This window comes from Tupaia chinensis, unplaced genomic scaffold (genome assembly GCF_000334495.1).
Source record: "Tupaia chinensis unplaced genomic scaffold, TupChi_1.0 Scaffold000067_1, whole genome shotgun sequence".
In the NCBI taxonomy this organism is placed as follows: domain Eukaryota; kingdom Metazoa; phylum Chordata; class Mammalia; order Scandentia; family Tupaiidae; genus Tupaia; species Tupaia belangeri.
In genome coordinates this window covers 1876482-1891221 of record NW_006159526.1, presented here as the reverse complement: position 1 = coordinate 1891221, position 14740 = coordinate 1876482, and the positions used below count along the sequence as shown (strand labels likewise).

The following is a 14740-nucleotide window of genomic DNA, read 5'->3' as shown; positions in this document are numbered from 1 at the left end:
CCCGCCGCTCCCAAGCTTCAGCACCGCGCCCGGGGGGAGGTGGCAGCCTTGGCAGATGGGAAAGGACAAGGGGTCCTGCTCCCCACCCCCTCGCCCTCCTCCTGTCTGATTTCTTCCTTCCTTCCTCCCACCACCTGCCAGGCCGCTGCCTCCATCAGTGGGACCTTGGGAAGCTGCTGCAGCTTTCTGAGCCTCAGTTTCCCCATCTGTCAGTTGGGGGTGAGGATTAAAACCCGTGACCCTGGAGGGTCTCCTTCTGATGATGTAATGATCACATCCATGCCCCCTCCCCACTTCCATCTCAATCTAGTGCACTCACTTTAGAGGACCCAGACACCTGCTCCCCAGCGGGGAAGAGCCGAAGGAGAGGGAGGCTTCCGCCCCTGGAGCGTCCAGGAGAACAAGATAGAGATAGCCGTGAGGTGGGGGTAGGGAGAGGGATGTAGAGAAGCAGAGAGACAGAGATCTGCAGAAAGAGCTGGAGAGACAGAGACACGATGAAGCAAGAGACAGAGGTACAGCCCCAGAGGGAGCCCAACGGAGCTCGAGAGCTACTGAGAAACCCACCTGTGAGATTCGCACAGCGACGCAGGCCAGTCGAAACAGAGACAGTCAAAACAGAAACAGACGGAAACCACCATCCCCAGAGAAAGGGAAATTCAGAGACCAGAGCAGGGGCCCAAGTGTAGACGGGTCAGAATTTGAGCAGAGAGGAATTGGAAAGGCGCGGAGGGCCACCAGAGAAGCACATTGCAGTGTGGGGAGGGGGCTCATGTTCATGTGGTGGGAGTTGAGACAGAGAGAGACAGGGAGCCAGGGAGATGAAGGAGGTGGGGGAGGGCTGAGGACAACCGCACCATTGTTCGGGAAGGAGGTGGGGGAGCAGGCCCCCGGGGCAGGAAACTGGCCCTCCTCCCTGCTCAGAGGCAGGCCTGGCCCAGCCAGGGGAGCTGGCAGCCTCTTAGGAGAAACAGGTGCAAGGCTCAGCCTAGGCCCACGTGGCTTCTCTCCGACACCCCCAGGCAGGGACCAACCCCTCCTGGAGAATCCCGCAGTCCTTTAGAACCCTCCCTCCAGATTCTAGACTCCTCCAAGGTATCGCCAAACAAAGAGAGGGAAAAAACTTGGTGGTTTCTGGAGGCCCTGTGCTTCCGGCCAAATCTGCCCTGGGCTGAGAGCCAGGAGAGAGGGCAGGCTTTGGGGGGAGCTGCCAGAAGGCAGGCCTGGGGGGCTGTCTCAGAGCTGGGGCTGGGGTCTCTGGGACTCAGCCTCTGGGATGACAGCAGGGAAGGGTATCCAGTCCTTGGGGATTGAATGGCTCTTCTGGAATGGGGGGGTCGTACACTGCAGTTGGTTTCTGGGGCAGGACCCGCTAGGTGAGAAGGGACAGGGGAACACTTTCTAGAGGCCAAATGTCTTTTTCTACACACCCTGCCCCTCTCACTCTCTGTCTCTCACACACACACCTGGGGAACTATTTTTGATGGGGAAGGGGGACATGGGCATAGGAAGGCATGTGAGTTTCAAGGTCTCCCTTGAGGGGTGGGTCCAAGGAGAATTGCTGAGGAGACCAGTGGACCATCTGGATAGGGTCGTCCTGTTGGGAAGGAAGGAACACTGTTCCTGGGGACAAGATGACAGTGTCCAGACTTCCCCAGAACTCAGACAGCAAGAGGCACTGGTGTGGAGGAGAAGAGGCTAGAGACTCGGGGCCTGAGGAGGGCCAGTGTTTGGGACGGAAGGTGGAGGACAGGGACCAGACGGAGACCTGGAATCTCTCACCCTCTTTCTGTCCCTCCCAACAGTGGGCCCTCTCCCTGTTCCTGGTTAAGTGCATGATCAGCATCTCCACCTTCTTGCTCCTCTGCTTCATTGTGGCCTTTCACGCCAAGGAGGTCCAGGTAGGGCAGCCGCGCCGCGCCCCCCCCCCCCACCACCACCCCCACCCGCCAGTGGCTCACACTCCTCACCCTCCTACTCCTGACCTGAGTAATGAGCTTCCTCCAGTGCAGATGCACCCACGCCCTCACCCTCCGTGTGGGATGGACCATGGGCAGAGACACAGCCCCCTGGAGCACTGCACCCTGCCTCCACCTGCCGCCCCCAGTCTCCCGCACACACTCACAGATGCTGAGTACCCACCCCGCCAGCTCCCCAGCTCCTGGGCTCTGTCCACTCGCCCCCCAGGCAACCTCACCCTAGGCCTGGCCACCCCCTATCCTGGTCCCTAGAAAGCTAAGGACCCCACTGGTGCCTAGTCTCAACTTCCTCATCTCTGGGCCAATATCCTTCCCAGACCGGAACTCTTCCCACCCACACCTACCTCCTCCCACCCAGACACATCCCATCCCCTCTCTCCATCCTGTCCCCCTATACCTTTGCATATAAAATCGGGGTTATTGGCCACACTTGCTAATGCCGGTGCAGTGCCTGGCATGGGGCTCAGTGAGAGGTACACATATCTCCAACGACAGTCATAGAGCAGTTGAGTGACCGCTGCCCAGCTGAGGGACCTGGGCCGTAGTTCCTGCCTCTAATAAAATGGAGGTGACAGTAACACGGGTCTCACTGTTGTGAGCGTCCCTGAATCCCTCCGTGTAGAGGCCATGGAGCAGTGCCTGGCACATCGGAAATGCCCATTGATTGCTGATGTTATTACAGGGGTGTCCCAGAAACAGGAGGAGAGGACTCGGGGATGTGGATGTCACCCTGGGGAGGCACGGGTTTCTGTCTGCTTAGGTCACACGGGCACACAGGGCGCTCAGTTTGCCTGCCTGGGCTGGAAGAGCCGGCAGAAGGCGGAGAGAAGTCGTAGGCCAGCCCGCTCTTTCCCCAGCCTTCCCTGCCCCACGCCCCTGCGCTATCTCCCTCCCTCCCAGGCCTGGCGGGCGCGCCCCCCTTATCTCGGGGCACAGGCGGGCAAGTCCTTGCTTGACCCGCGCCTGACCGCCCTCCCCGTCGTCCCCTTCCCGGCAGCTGTTCATGACCGACAACGGGCTCCGGGACTGGCGCGTGGCGCTGACCGGGCGGCAGGCGGCGCAGATCGTGCTGGAGCTGGCGGTGTGCGGGCTGCACCCGGCTCCCGTGCGAGGCCCGCCGTGCGCGCAGTGGGCCGGGGCGCCGCCGACCGCCGCGCACACCTGGCCCAACTTCCTGGGCCAGGGGGAGGCGCTGCTGTCGCTGGCCATGCTGCTGCGCCTCTACCTGGTGCCCCGCGCCGTGCTTCTGCGCAGCGGGGTCCTGCTCAACGCTTCGTACCGCAGCATCGGCGCTCTCAACCAGGTCCGCTTCCGCCACTGGTTCGTGGCCAAGCTGTACATGAACACGCACCCCGGCCGCCTGCTGCTCGGTCTCACGCTTGGCCTCTGGCTCACCACTGCCTGGGTGCTGTCGGTGGCCGAGAGGTGAGTGCTGGGGGGCGGGTGGAGCGTATGGGGTGTGAGCGTGTGTGTGTGTGTGTGTGTGTGTGTGTGTGTGTGTGTGTGCGCGCGCGCGCGCGCACGCAGAGGAGATTCAGGTCAAGTTCGGTGGTGCAGGTTGGGTGCCCAGGGCCAAGCAGTGGAGGAAGCTCTCATTTTCCACACTTCTGAGGTTTGACCACACCCTCATCACCTGGGCAGTCCTGCCACTTCTCGGCATAAGCCCTTCCTCCCGGACACACAACCCCAAAAAGCCGTCCCTGCGGGCACGGTCTCTCCTGCCTCAGGTTTCCAGGCACCTGTTCAGTCTCCACACCCAGGTTCTGGGATCTGACCAAAGATTGCATCTGCCTTGGGGAGAAGGGGACATCTCTCCAGACTAGAACAGCACAGTGGCATCGTTGGTGCTTGCTGTCACCCTGGCAGGGGGAGGGTGTTTGGAGCTGCTCTGGGAATAATTCCCCACAGGGCGTTGGGAGCAGGTTCTGGCTACGGGCCGGACACTGTAGCCTGATGTGGGGCCTGTACCCTCTCAGAGCTCCATTCCTCCCTCTTAGGGAGACAGACACCTACGTGTGGTTGCAGGACCGGTAGCATCACCAGAGGACATGTCACAATGTTGATGCGCAGGCTCCACCCAGACTCACTGACTCGGAAACTCTGGGGTGGGGCCCAGCCCTCCGTTCTAACGGCCCCTCCAGCTGATTGGTGCTCACCCTGGTTTGAGAACCTCGGGGTTAGAGTATCTGGCAAAGGGCTGTTGAGGGCAGAATGATACCATCTGGCTTCAGATCTCGCCTCTCGGAGCCTTAGTTCGTGTTTCCTCATCTGCAAAATGGGGGTCAAATTCCACCATCCTTCAAGTAGCCCTGGCAAGTCTATTCTTCTGTGATCTATTTATTTTTTTTTGAGAGGTTTTTGCTATAGGGCACATGTGCTCACTGGAAAGACAGAGAGAGGCAGAGAGACAGAAAGCGAGGGATCACGCCCCCCCCTCAGGGGGGATGGCCACCCCACAATCCCTTCTCCTCCATTCTTCTCTCAGGATCCTGGGCACGCACACATACGGGCCTGGCATGAGTTTAAGCCACTGGGTTTGGGACTCGAACCGCAGTCAACTACATGGGAGTCCAGCGACAGCCATTACGCCAACTGCTGGACCCTCTTCCGTGATTTGACATTTCTTCACTTCCCAGAATCTTAGTTTTATCGACTGGGAAATTCATCAGAATCAAGACTGATAAATGGTCCCCACCCCCCTGATGTTTCTTATCTGAGAAATGGGAAAACGGGAAGGGGGTTAAAGTTCAAAATCCCAAGGCAGAAGTCCCCAAACTTGACTGTACTGGGACGAGGACAAAGCTTGCTAACTGTGCAGTTTCTATCCCCACCTCCAGAAACTCTCGTGCAGAGATCTGAGGTATCTGGAGCCCACACGAATGTTGCCTTATGTTTTCCCCTGCTCATCTTGATGCAAAGAGGCCTGTGAGTAAAGTTAGACAAGTCTCCGTTTTCCAGTTCTCTCCTTGGCTGGGCCTAAATGTCCTCTTCTATCAGGTTAGGGCAAAGAAAGGCAACATCTCGCCATGACGCTTTAGAATCCTACCTTTAGGGTCCTGATAGAGCCGCCTCTGGGCCACACAGCATCTTTGTAGAAATTAGAGAAAGACGTCTCTTCCTCTGGGTGGATGCAGCCTCTGGCCAGGGTCTGACCCGTAAAGGTTGGGCTGGGCGTCAGCTCTCCTCACCCCTCAACCACACACTCGGAATGCATCGTCCAGGCAGCTGAAATCACCAGGCTTTGGAACTGCCTAGGGCTGGTTCGGATCTCTCCACCCAGGGTGGCCAAGCATCCTGCCTAGGTCACACAGCGGACAGGTCAGGCAGGCTCTCAGGGTGGACTGGCTTTAGTCCAGGTGCTCCTTGGGGGGGGAAGTGGGGCGCAGACATCACGGCAACCTCCAGGGGGTGGCACCAGAACTCACCCTCCCTTCCCCACAGGCAGGCTGTCAATGCCACTGGGGACCTTGCAGACACACTGTGGCTGATCCCCATCACCTTCCTGACTATCGGCTATGGCGACGTGGTCCCGGGCACCATGTGGGGCAAGATCGTCTGCCTCTGCACTGGAGTCATGGTGAGGTCCCGCCCTGGTCCAGACTGCTCATCCTCCGGCCCTCAGGGCACCTGAGGAATGTGGGCGTCTGGACCCCCAACACGTCTGTCCTCTCCTTGGGACCCAGCCAGCCAGCCCTACTTTCTTCTAAGACCCAGAATCCCACCCCCAAGTCCTTACTCTCTCACTTCCCAGCCCCATTTTCTTCCAGAACCCAGGAATCTAGGCTCCAACCCCAACAAGGTTTAGGCACCCTTCCCCCCATCCTCTGAGCACTCAGGCACCTTGTTTCCCAGCCCCGGGGTCCTCCAAAACCCAGGAATCCATTCTTCCAGCTCCCATCAAGGGCAGAGGATGTAGTCACCAAGAGCATGCTGTAGGGCCAGACTACCTGGGTTTAAATCCTGCTTCTTATCACTTCCTGGTTGGGGATCTTAGGCCAGCCACATCATCTCCCTGGGCCTCAATTTCCTCGTTTGTGAAATGGGGCTGCCGATACCAGTTACTCCTCATAGAGCTGTTGAGAGGGTTAGAAGAGCAATCCCCCTAACAGCGGTGAGTCTCTAGGACAAGGGAAGAGACAGCCAAGAAAACACTTCCAAAATGTCAAGAACTCCCTGGACTTCTAGGACCTCACAGAAGGAGAAACTGGGACAGAAATGGGACCAGCAGGTGGTGTAATGGCTACATCGCTGGACTCACACGTAGTTGATGCGGTTCAAGTTTTGGACCCGGTGGCTTAAACTCACACCAGCGTGTGTGTGTGTGCGTGCCCAAGATCCCGAGAGGAAAATGGAGGAGAAGGGATTGCAGCATGGCCATCCCCCCTGGGGGGTGATTTCTCGCTTTTTGTCTCTCTGTCTCCCTCTGTCTCTCTGGTGAGCACACATGCCCTATAGCAAAAATCTCTCTTAAAAAGAGAAAGAAAGAAAGAGAGAAAGAAGGAAGGAAGGAAGGAAGGAAGGAAGGAAGGAAGGAAGGAAGGAAGGAAGGGAGGGAGGGAGGGAAGGAAGAAAGGGAGAGAAAAGGCAGTCTGCACTGGAGTGCACAGCCCACTCTTGACAGAAAGTTTCCCTAGTATAATAATATAGATAGGTTACTTTTGTTGCACCCAGACTGAGCCAGTCCCTGCTCTGAACACTTCCAGGTGTAAACTCCTGGGATCTACAGCATAGTCCTGTGAGGGCATGCCCATTTCATGGATGAGAAACTGAGATACTGAGAGATTAAATAACTTGCTCAGGGTTGGCCCCTGGCTCAGCAGTAAGGGATCCAAGTCCCACATAGCTGTTCACAGTTTGAATCCCAGACCTGGTGGCTTAAAAAACATGCCAGGTTGGGACCAGCAGTTAGCATAATGGCTATGTTGCTGGACTCCCACGTAGTCAACCGTGGTTCGAGTCCCGGACCCGGTGGCTTAAACTCACACCGGGCGCATGTGCGTACGTGCCCAAGATCCCGAGAGGAGAATGGAGGAGAAGGGATTGTGGCATGACCATCCCCCCTGGGGAGTGATTTCTCGCTTTCTATCTCTCTCTCTGTCTCTCTCTGTCTGGCGAGCACACGCGCCCTATAGCAAAAACCTCTTAAAAAAAAAATGCCAGGCATGTGTGCATGTGTGCCCCAAATCCTGACAGGCTGGAGAGATGGAGAAGGGGTTGTGGCCTGACCTCACCCCATTAGGAGGTGCTTTCATCCCCCCTCTCTCTGGGGAGAACACATCTCTGGCAATAAAAGAAAAAAAAATTTAAATAACTTACTCAGAATGGACTTGGAACCCTGGCAGTCCTTGGAGCCAAAGTTTGTAATAAGTAAATTATTATAAGTGAGCAAGAGCTGGAAACTTCACAGGAAGGTTAATTCTTTCTTTCTTTCTTTCTTTTTTCCTGAGAGATTTTTGTTATAGGGTGCATGTGCTAGCCAGAGAGACAGAAAGTGCAAAAATACCCCCCAGGGGAGGGCCACGCTGCAATCTCTTCTCCTCCTGGGATCTGGGGCATGCACACACACATGCCTGGTGTGAGTTTGAAGCCACTGGATCCGGGACTCAAACTGTAGTCAGCCACGTGATAATCCAGCGACGTAACCACTACATCATCTGTAGACTCGAGAGGAGGATTCATTCTAATTTGAGGAAAAGTGCCACAGAGCAGTTGGGATCTTTTTCTTAAATTTGCCAGAGGGCGTGTGCATTTGCCAGAGAGAGGTGGGGGTGGGGGGCAGTCATACCACAGCTCCTTGTCCCTCTCTTCCTCCTTTTGGAATTTGGGGCATGCATGTGTGCCATGGCTTGGTGTGTTTCTCCAGCCTTTAGGCCTAGGACTCAACTGCACAGTGGGCCGTGTGGCATCCACTGCCTTAACCATCACTCAGTCCACCAGCTCGCCCAAGCACTTGGGATTGAACAGGGCCTTGGAGGGACAGGAGCTCTGGGAGAAGGGAGAGAGGAGAATGAGCACCTGGAGGAAGGTGCTCGGGGGGAGGTAGACTGCAGCCAGGGCTGAGCTGTCTGGGAGAGACGCCTATGCCCTGGACGGCTTTGAGAGCTGGGCTGTGAGAGCCTGGGAGATTAGAGTGAGGGGGGCACTGTCACAGCCGGGTGTTAGGCCCCCTGGGAGCAGAGTAGGGTGAGTGGGAGTCTGGAGATGGCCCAGGAAGAAGAGGACAGGAATGGAACTGGGAAGAAGCTGTAGTGGGGTGGAAGGGGAATGAAGTGAGGGACACCCTCTGACCCGAGACTGACTAGGTGTGAGCAGGAGGAAGGGGACCCATGGGAGCCGGAGGTCTGACCCTTGCAAGGACCAGCCTCTCTCTCCTTCCTCCAGTCACATCCTTACCCAAAAGGCCATTCCGACAGTGGACTCAGACAGATGTGATCGTTTTTTTTTTTTTTTTGAGAGGTTTTTGCTATAGGGTGCGTGCGCTCACCAGACAGAGAGACAGAAAGTGAGAAATCACCCCCCCCCAGGGGGGATAGCCATGCCACAATCCCTTCTCCTCCATTCTCTCTCGGGATCTTGGGCACGCACGCACACGCACCCGGCGTGAGTTTAAGCCACCGGGTCTAGGACGCAAACCGCGGTCGACTACGTGGGAGTCCAGCGACATAGCCATTACGCTAACTGCTGGCCCCCAGATGTGATTTCTGATCCTAACTCCAAACCCTGAGCTGAGGGACTTGGTTCTCCTCTCGGCCTGTTTGCTTGTCTGTCAACTAAGGATGGGGGTACCTGCCTTCTGTGGCTGTTGGGAGGGCTCATGGGGAGACCTGGTGGCCCAGAGCCCTACAGCCGTGGGCCACAGGCCTAATGTGCCCACAGGGGGTCTGCTGTACAGCCCTGCTGGTGGCTGTGGTGGCCCGAAAGCTGGAATTCAACAAGGCAGAGAAGCACGTGCACAACTTCATGATGGACATCCAGTACGCCAAAGAGGTGAGGAAGATCAGATGGCACCCAGACCCAGCCCCCCAGGGCCGGGAGAGGGGGTTCCCGGGTCCCTCTTCCCGGAGTCCTAGGGGCCAGGTGGGCTTGACACTGTGCCATGCACCTCCAGATGAAGGAGTCTGCTGCCCGAGTGCTACAAGAGGCCTGGATGTTCTACAAGCACACACGCAGGAAGGACTCGGGAGCTGCCCGCAGGCACCAGCGCAGGCTGCTGGCCGCCATCAACACGTGAGGGCCGCTCTGTGCACACACCCTGTGCCCCCGTGTCCGTATCTGCTCCCTCTGCATAGCATGTGTGTGCGTGCACACATGCCCTTGCCTGCTCAGGTCATCCGTGTGTGGCCTCATGAGGAGCTGTCCATGCAGATCTGTGACTTTGTGACTGGACTGACTTATACACATCTGAGTGTCTGTGGACCTGGATGCCTGGCTCTCTACTGGAGGAGGGCTCACGGGTGCAGCACCCTCCTCCCACCCCTCCGGCTCTTAGGCAATGTTCCTTCTTTATAGTCTCTCCTTTCCTCATCCTATCCCCGAACCAGGGGCCAGGTTTGTAGAGTGGACCCCCCACTTCCCACAGGTTCCGCCAGGTGCGGCTGAAACACCGAAAGCTCCGAGAGCAAGTGAACTCCATGGTGGACATCTCCAAGGTACCGGGGTTCCGTGGGAGGAGGTCTGAAAGAAGAGGCTGGCAGGAAAATAGGGAAGCTTGGCAGGGTCCCGGCACACGAAGGTGCTCAGTAAAGGTTAATAGTCGTGGGAGTGGGTGAATGAACGACGTGATACAGAGCTTTTTACTTGTACCAATACGTTGCGGGTCCTCCTTTTCTTTTTTTTTTTTTGGAGAGGTTGCTATAAGGCGTGTATGCTCCCCAGACAGACAGAGAGACAGAAAGCGAGAAATCTCCCCCCAGGAGGGATGGCCACGCCACAATCCCTTCTCCTCCATTCTCCTCTCAGGATCCTGGGCACACACGCACATGTTCCTGGCATGAGTTTAACCCACCGAGTTCGGGACTTGAACTGCAGTTGATTACATGGGAGTTCAGTGACATAGCCATTACGCCAACTACTGGTCCCCCTCCTTTTTTAAGAAAAAATTTTTTAAAGAATTATTTTATTTAACTTTACTTATTTACTTTTTAAAATTAATTATTTACATTTAATCACATCTTTACAGTGTACATTTCTTTTTCCAGCACAAATACTATGCATGTCAGTCAAGCCAAAGATATTACTCTATAACTTCTCAGCAAGTAGCTTCTCATTTTTTGGTCAATTGAGCATACTTTTACTTTTTTCCTTCCCCCGTCCTCCCTTCCATACTAAACTTTGTTCCATATTTTATTGATTCACAAAATATGGAACACTTCACGAATTTCCATGCCATCCTCACGCAGGGGCCATGCTAATCTCTGTGTTGTTCCAATGTTAGTGTATGTGCTGCCGAAGCGAGCACGCCTCCTTTTCTTGTTAAGATAGTCCTTCTACTCCGCCTCCCAGCTGGGGCTGCAGGGGTGCACCACCATCCCCAGCTCTGTGGATCACTTTTAAACGTAAAAAAAAAAAAAAAGAGAGACATTGTACAAAGAGCCTCACTGTTTGGCTTCAACTAATCTCTACTGTCAAGTTGCTTACATGTGGACGGATGTAAAATTCCTTCCAACGACAACTCTTACATAATAAAAACCTAAGCAAATTTACAAACCAAGCTCAAACATCGATGGCAAAAACCAATAAAAATTCTATTTACAACGCTGAGTAGACCGGTAACATTGTTTCAGTAAAGCTCAATCTCTGCTGCTCTTGAGAAGGGGGCATGACTTGGCTCACATGCCCCTTTTGCTGCTGAGACCATTTGATTCTGCCAGTGCTCAGGGACAGTGACGCCACACCCCCATGGCTTGGCTAACAGCACCTTCTGCTCGTCTAGTGGCCTCTGCTTTTTCTCTCTAGTTTGTGACAATTCAAACAGTGGCCCTGAGCACCAATACCGCGGTAAACACAGTCACGGATGCAGGCCCCCAAATCACCTGGCCAGTCTCAGTGAGGGGGTGGTGGCCCGGGAACATCAAAAGTTCTTGGGATTATCAAACCCATACCACAGAAGTCAAGAATTCCCATAGAAATCTCACAAACCTTCAAGGATTTAGCGTGGACCCTGGTTTGGGAATTCAGTAAAAGGACTATGTGAACTTGGAAGTCGTCATTGACTCTACAAATATTTAATGAGCACCTGCCATGTCCAGGCCCTTCTAGGCGCTACCTTGGGTGTGTCAACTAAGTGCTCCTTAACTCAGTTTCTTCAGCTGTAAGATGAGAACAGGGGGGCTGGCAGGTGGCATGGTGGTTAGGGACGCTGGACTCCCACATGGCCAACCGTGGTTCAAGTCCTGAATCTGGCAGCTTGCTTTCTCACATTCTCTCTCTCTGTCCCCTCTGGTCAAATTTTAAAAAAAATAAATAGGGACCAGCAGTTAGCGTAATGGCTATGTCACTGGACTCCCATGTGGTCGACTGTGGTTTGAGTCCCAGACCCAGTGGCTTAAACTCATGTCGGGCACGTGTGCGTGCGTGCCCAAGATCCCAAGAGGAGAATGGAGAAGGGATTGTGGTATGGCCATCCTCCCCGGGGGGGGGATTTCTTGCTTTCTATCTCTGTCCTTCTGGTGAGTGCACATGCCCTATAGCAAAAAACCTCTCAAAAATAAATAAATAAGGTTAAATAAAAAAATCTTTAATAAAAAAGATGAGAACAGGATTCCCACTCCTCATGGCTTTTTTAAAAATTGTATTTATTCACTCATTCATTTAAATTTGATGAGAGAGAGAGAGAGTGAGAGAAAGTGAGAAAGCAAGCCACCAGGTCTAGGACCTGAACCGTGGTCAGCCATGTGGAAGTGTCCAGTGCCTTAACCACCACGCCACCTGCTGGTCCCCCCTCATGGCTTTTAGGAAGGTTTAAACCATACAGTAAAAGCACCCAGCTAAGTGGCTGGGATTTGGTAGGTAGTCAGTGAATGGTTACAGCTATTTCCAAGCATGATTGTCAAAGGCCAGTGAGGACTTAATAAACGTTGCTTCTATTGCTTTAGCTTTGGAGCAGGAAAGGGGAAAGCCCCTGACACCCTCGACCATCTCTTCCCACCCAGATGCACATGATCCTGTGTGACTTGCAGCTGGGTCTGAGCAGTTCACACCGGGCCCTGGAGAAGCGGATCGATGCACTGGCAGGGAAGCTGGATGCCTTGACGGAGCTGCTTAGCTCCGCCCTGGGGCCACGACAGCTTGCAGAACCCAGCCAGGAGGCCACGTAGCTGGTGAGGGAGCTGGGACTCAGGCAGGAAGGCATCCTGGAGGAAGGGTGCCTGTGGCCAGCACCCTGTGTAGCTAAGGGGGTGGGGGACAGCCTGGAGACAAGGCCAGCCTTTCTCTTCAGCTCTGGCACTGTCTGGAGGAAAGGACTCTGTGTTCAAGCTGGGTGGCAGTGAAGGAGGAAGGACAGGTTCCTTCTCCCCTCCGCTGACCCTCGGCACCTTCTCCCGCTCTCTTTGCTCGGTCTGTGTGTCTTTCTCTGCCCGTTGCTGGGTGCGCTGACTCTGTCCATTGTAGGTCTCTGTCCAGATGCTCATCTGTACCCTGGTCTCTGGGTGCCTAGGGACACCTACCCACATCCTCCTGCCTCTGCCCACGGTTTCTGCCTGCCTCGCCCTCGGTGTGTCCCTGCTCCCACTCTTCCTCTGCTTTCTGGCCTGCCTGGCTAACATCTCTCTGCATGTCTCCCCAGAATCCACAGATGAGGAACGGGCTGCTTTCCCCAGGACTGAGGTCTAGGACATCCTCCCTGCCACTCCTGAACCAGGTCCATGAATAAAGTACCTCCAATGCAAGGACCAAAGGAGACCTCACCTTGGAGTGGGTGGACTAACTGATGGCTGCTGGAGGGGACACTGGCTGAAGGGGAGAAGGCTTGGCCTACCCAAGGCCCCAGATGGGAACATGGTCATGGTCACCCCACATGACTCATTTTTTAAAACATTTTCACTATGCTGCTACAGATGACCTCCGGCTTCCAGTCAGAAGTGGAGGTGCTGAGGCCAGACTCCTAGGTCCCCAGAGAGGAGGGGACTGGGGTCAGGAGTCCAGGACCCTTGAAAGCTTCGGCTACCGCTGGACGGGCTGAAGGTACTGAGTCCAAGGCTGGGGCCAGGAAGAAGGCAGCGCCCCCTGGCGGGACAGGTGGAGGACACCGTTTTTCCAGATCTGCAGAGGCTAATCTGGTGGTGGGAGGGAGTGCATCTCACCAGTCTCTGTTCTTATACTTTGTAATAAATGTTAAACAAAGCCAGAAGTTGCTGTTTCTTTCCAAACATTTGAAACATGCTTCAAATCATTTCAGATCATTCCAATGGATGGCCCTTACCCTTTCTGAACCTGTTTCCCCATCTATAACACAGAGGCCTCTCTGAAGTGCCCTCCCAGTTTTGTAGGCTGAGCAGTCCTCAACAAGGCCCCCGCCCAGAGCTGAGGTGAACAGCAAGGGCTCTGAGTTTAGACAGATCAGGGTCCAAATTCTGGTCTGCCATCTACTTGTTCTGTGACCCTGGCAAGAGGCTTTACCACTCAACATGTTATACTCCCTGTAAAATACAACCACCTTCCCATGAAACTGCTGTGAAGATTTATTTATTGGGTCATTGGAAAAGTCGTGACTCATTTTTGTATATAAAACATAGAAAAGTACGTCACGACTTTTCCGATGACTCAGTACATTAAGGTTTTGCCACAGGGTGCATACGCTTGCTGGAGAAAGAACGAGTGAGGGAAAGTGAGAAATCACCCTCCCTCCACCACCGCGGTGATTTTAAGCCATCGGATCTGGGACTCGAGCTGTGGTCAGCCAAGTGGGAGTCCAACACCTTAACCACTACACCCCCTGCTGGCCCCACTATTGTGAAAATTTTAAAAAGGAGTGGCAGTCCAGCCAGTAGCTAGATCCCACATCGCCCACTGTACAGTTAAGAGTCCTGAACCTGCTGGTTTGAAAACCATACCAGGTGCGAGTGTATGTGTGCTCCAAAGCTCCAGAGGAAAACAGAATTGATTATGGCATGGCCATCTACCCTGGGGGGTGATTTTCCACTTTCTCTTCCTGGCAAATTCATGCATCCTATAGCAAATCTTAAAAAATAAGAAAAATACAAGGAGTGGCACAGAAGGTCAAGCACTTGGTAAGAACCAAATGCATGAGATGGTTGTTCTTAATGCTGACCTTCTCACACAATGTGTAGCTGCATATTTTCTTTTTTTTAATGCATTTATTTTATTTATTATTATTATTATGACTACTTTTTCTTAAGTTTGCTACAGGGCATATGTGCATGCCAGAGGAAGAGTGGGAGAGAGAGGGAAAGTAAGAAAGCAAGCCACAGGGGACCAGCAGGTGGCATGGTGGTTAAGGTGCTGGACACTCCCACATGGCTGACTATGGTTCGAGTCTCAGATCTGGTGGTGGCTTGCTTTCTGACTTTCCCTCTTCTATCTCTCTCTGTCTCTCTCTCTGGTCAAATTAAAATAAATGAATGAATAAATAAAACTGAATAGATAATCCTTTAAAAAAAGAAAGAAAGAAAGTCACCAGTTCTGGGACTCAACCGTGGTCTGCCATGTGGGAGTCCAGCACCCTAACCACCATGCCACCTGCTGGCCTTGCCCATAACTCCTCCTCTCCCCTGCACTGCTTTTCTTGGCTCTACTTGAGC

The 14740-nt window shown here is 54.1% G+C and overlaps 1 protein-coding gene and 1 non-coding gene across 5 annotated transcripts in view; one reads left to right on the top strand and one right to left on the bottom strand.

The window, feature by feature from the left end:
- KCNN4 (potassium calcium-activated channel subfamily N member 4) overlaps positions 1-13320 on the top strand; it is a 15500-nt gene extending 2180 nt beyond the window's left edge. The window contains exons 2-9 of one of the 4 annotated variants that reach the window (XM_006142038.3): positions 1806-1901; positions 2977-3404; positions 5421-5556; positions 8856-8966; positions 9088-9206; positions 9559-9628; positions 12131-12298; positions 12766-13320. In XM_006142038.3, the coding sequence (XP_006142100.1) occupies positions 1806-1901; positions 2977-3404; positions 5421-5556; positions 8856-8966; positions 9088-9206; positions 9559-9628; positions 12131-12295 (1125 nt within the window). In that variant the 3' untranslated portion in view covers positions 12296-12298; positions 12766-13320. The remainder of the gene's footprint in view (positions 1-1805; positions 1902-2976; positions 3405-5420; positions 5557-8855; positions 8967-9087; positions 9207-9558; positions 9629-12130; positions 12299-12765) is intronic. The other 3 variants (XM_027766826.1, XM_027766823.1, XM_027766825.1) reach the window with 3 other exon arrangements.
- Positions 10334-10437, bottom strand: LOC114005613 (U6 spliceosomal RNA). Its single transcript, XR_003547443.1, has one exon. It is a non-coding gene; the product is annotated as a U6 spliceosomal RNA (small nuclear RNA).
- Positions 13321-14740: the final 1420 nt, after the last annotated feature.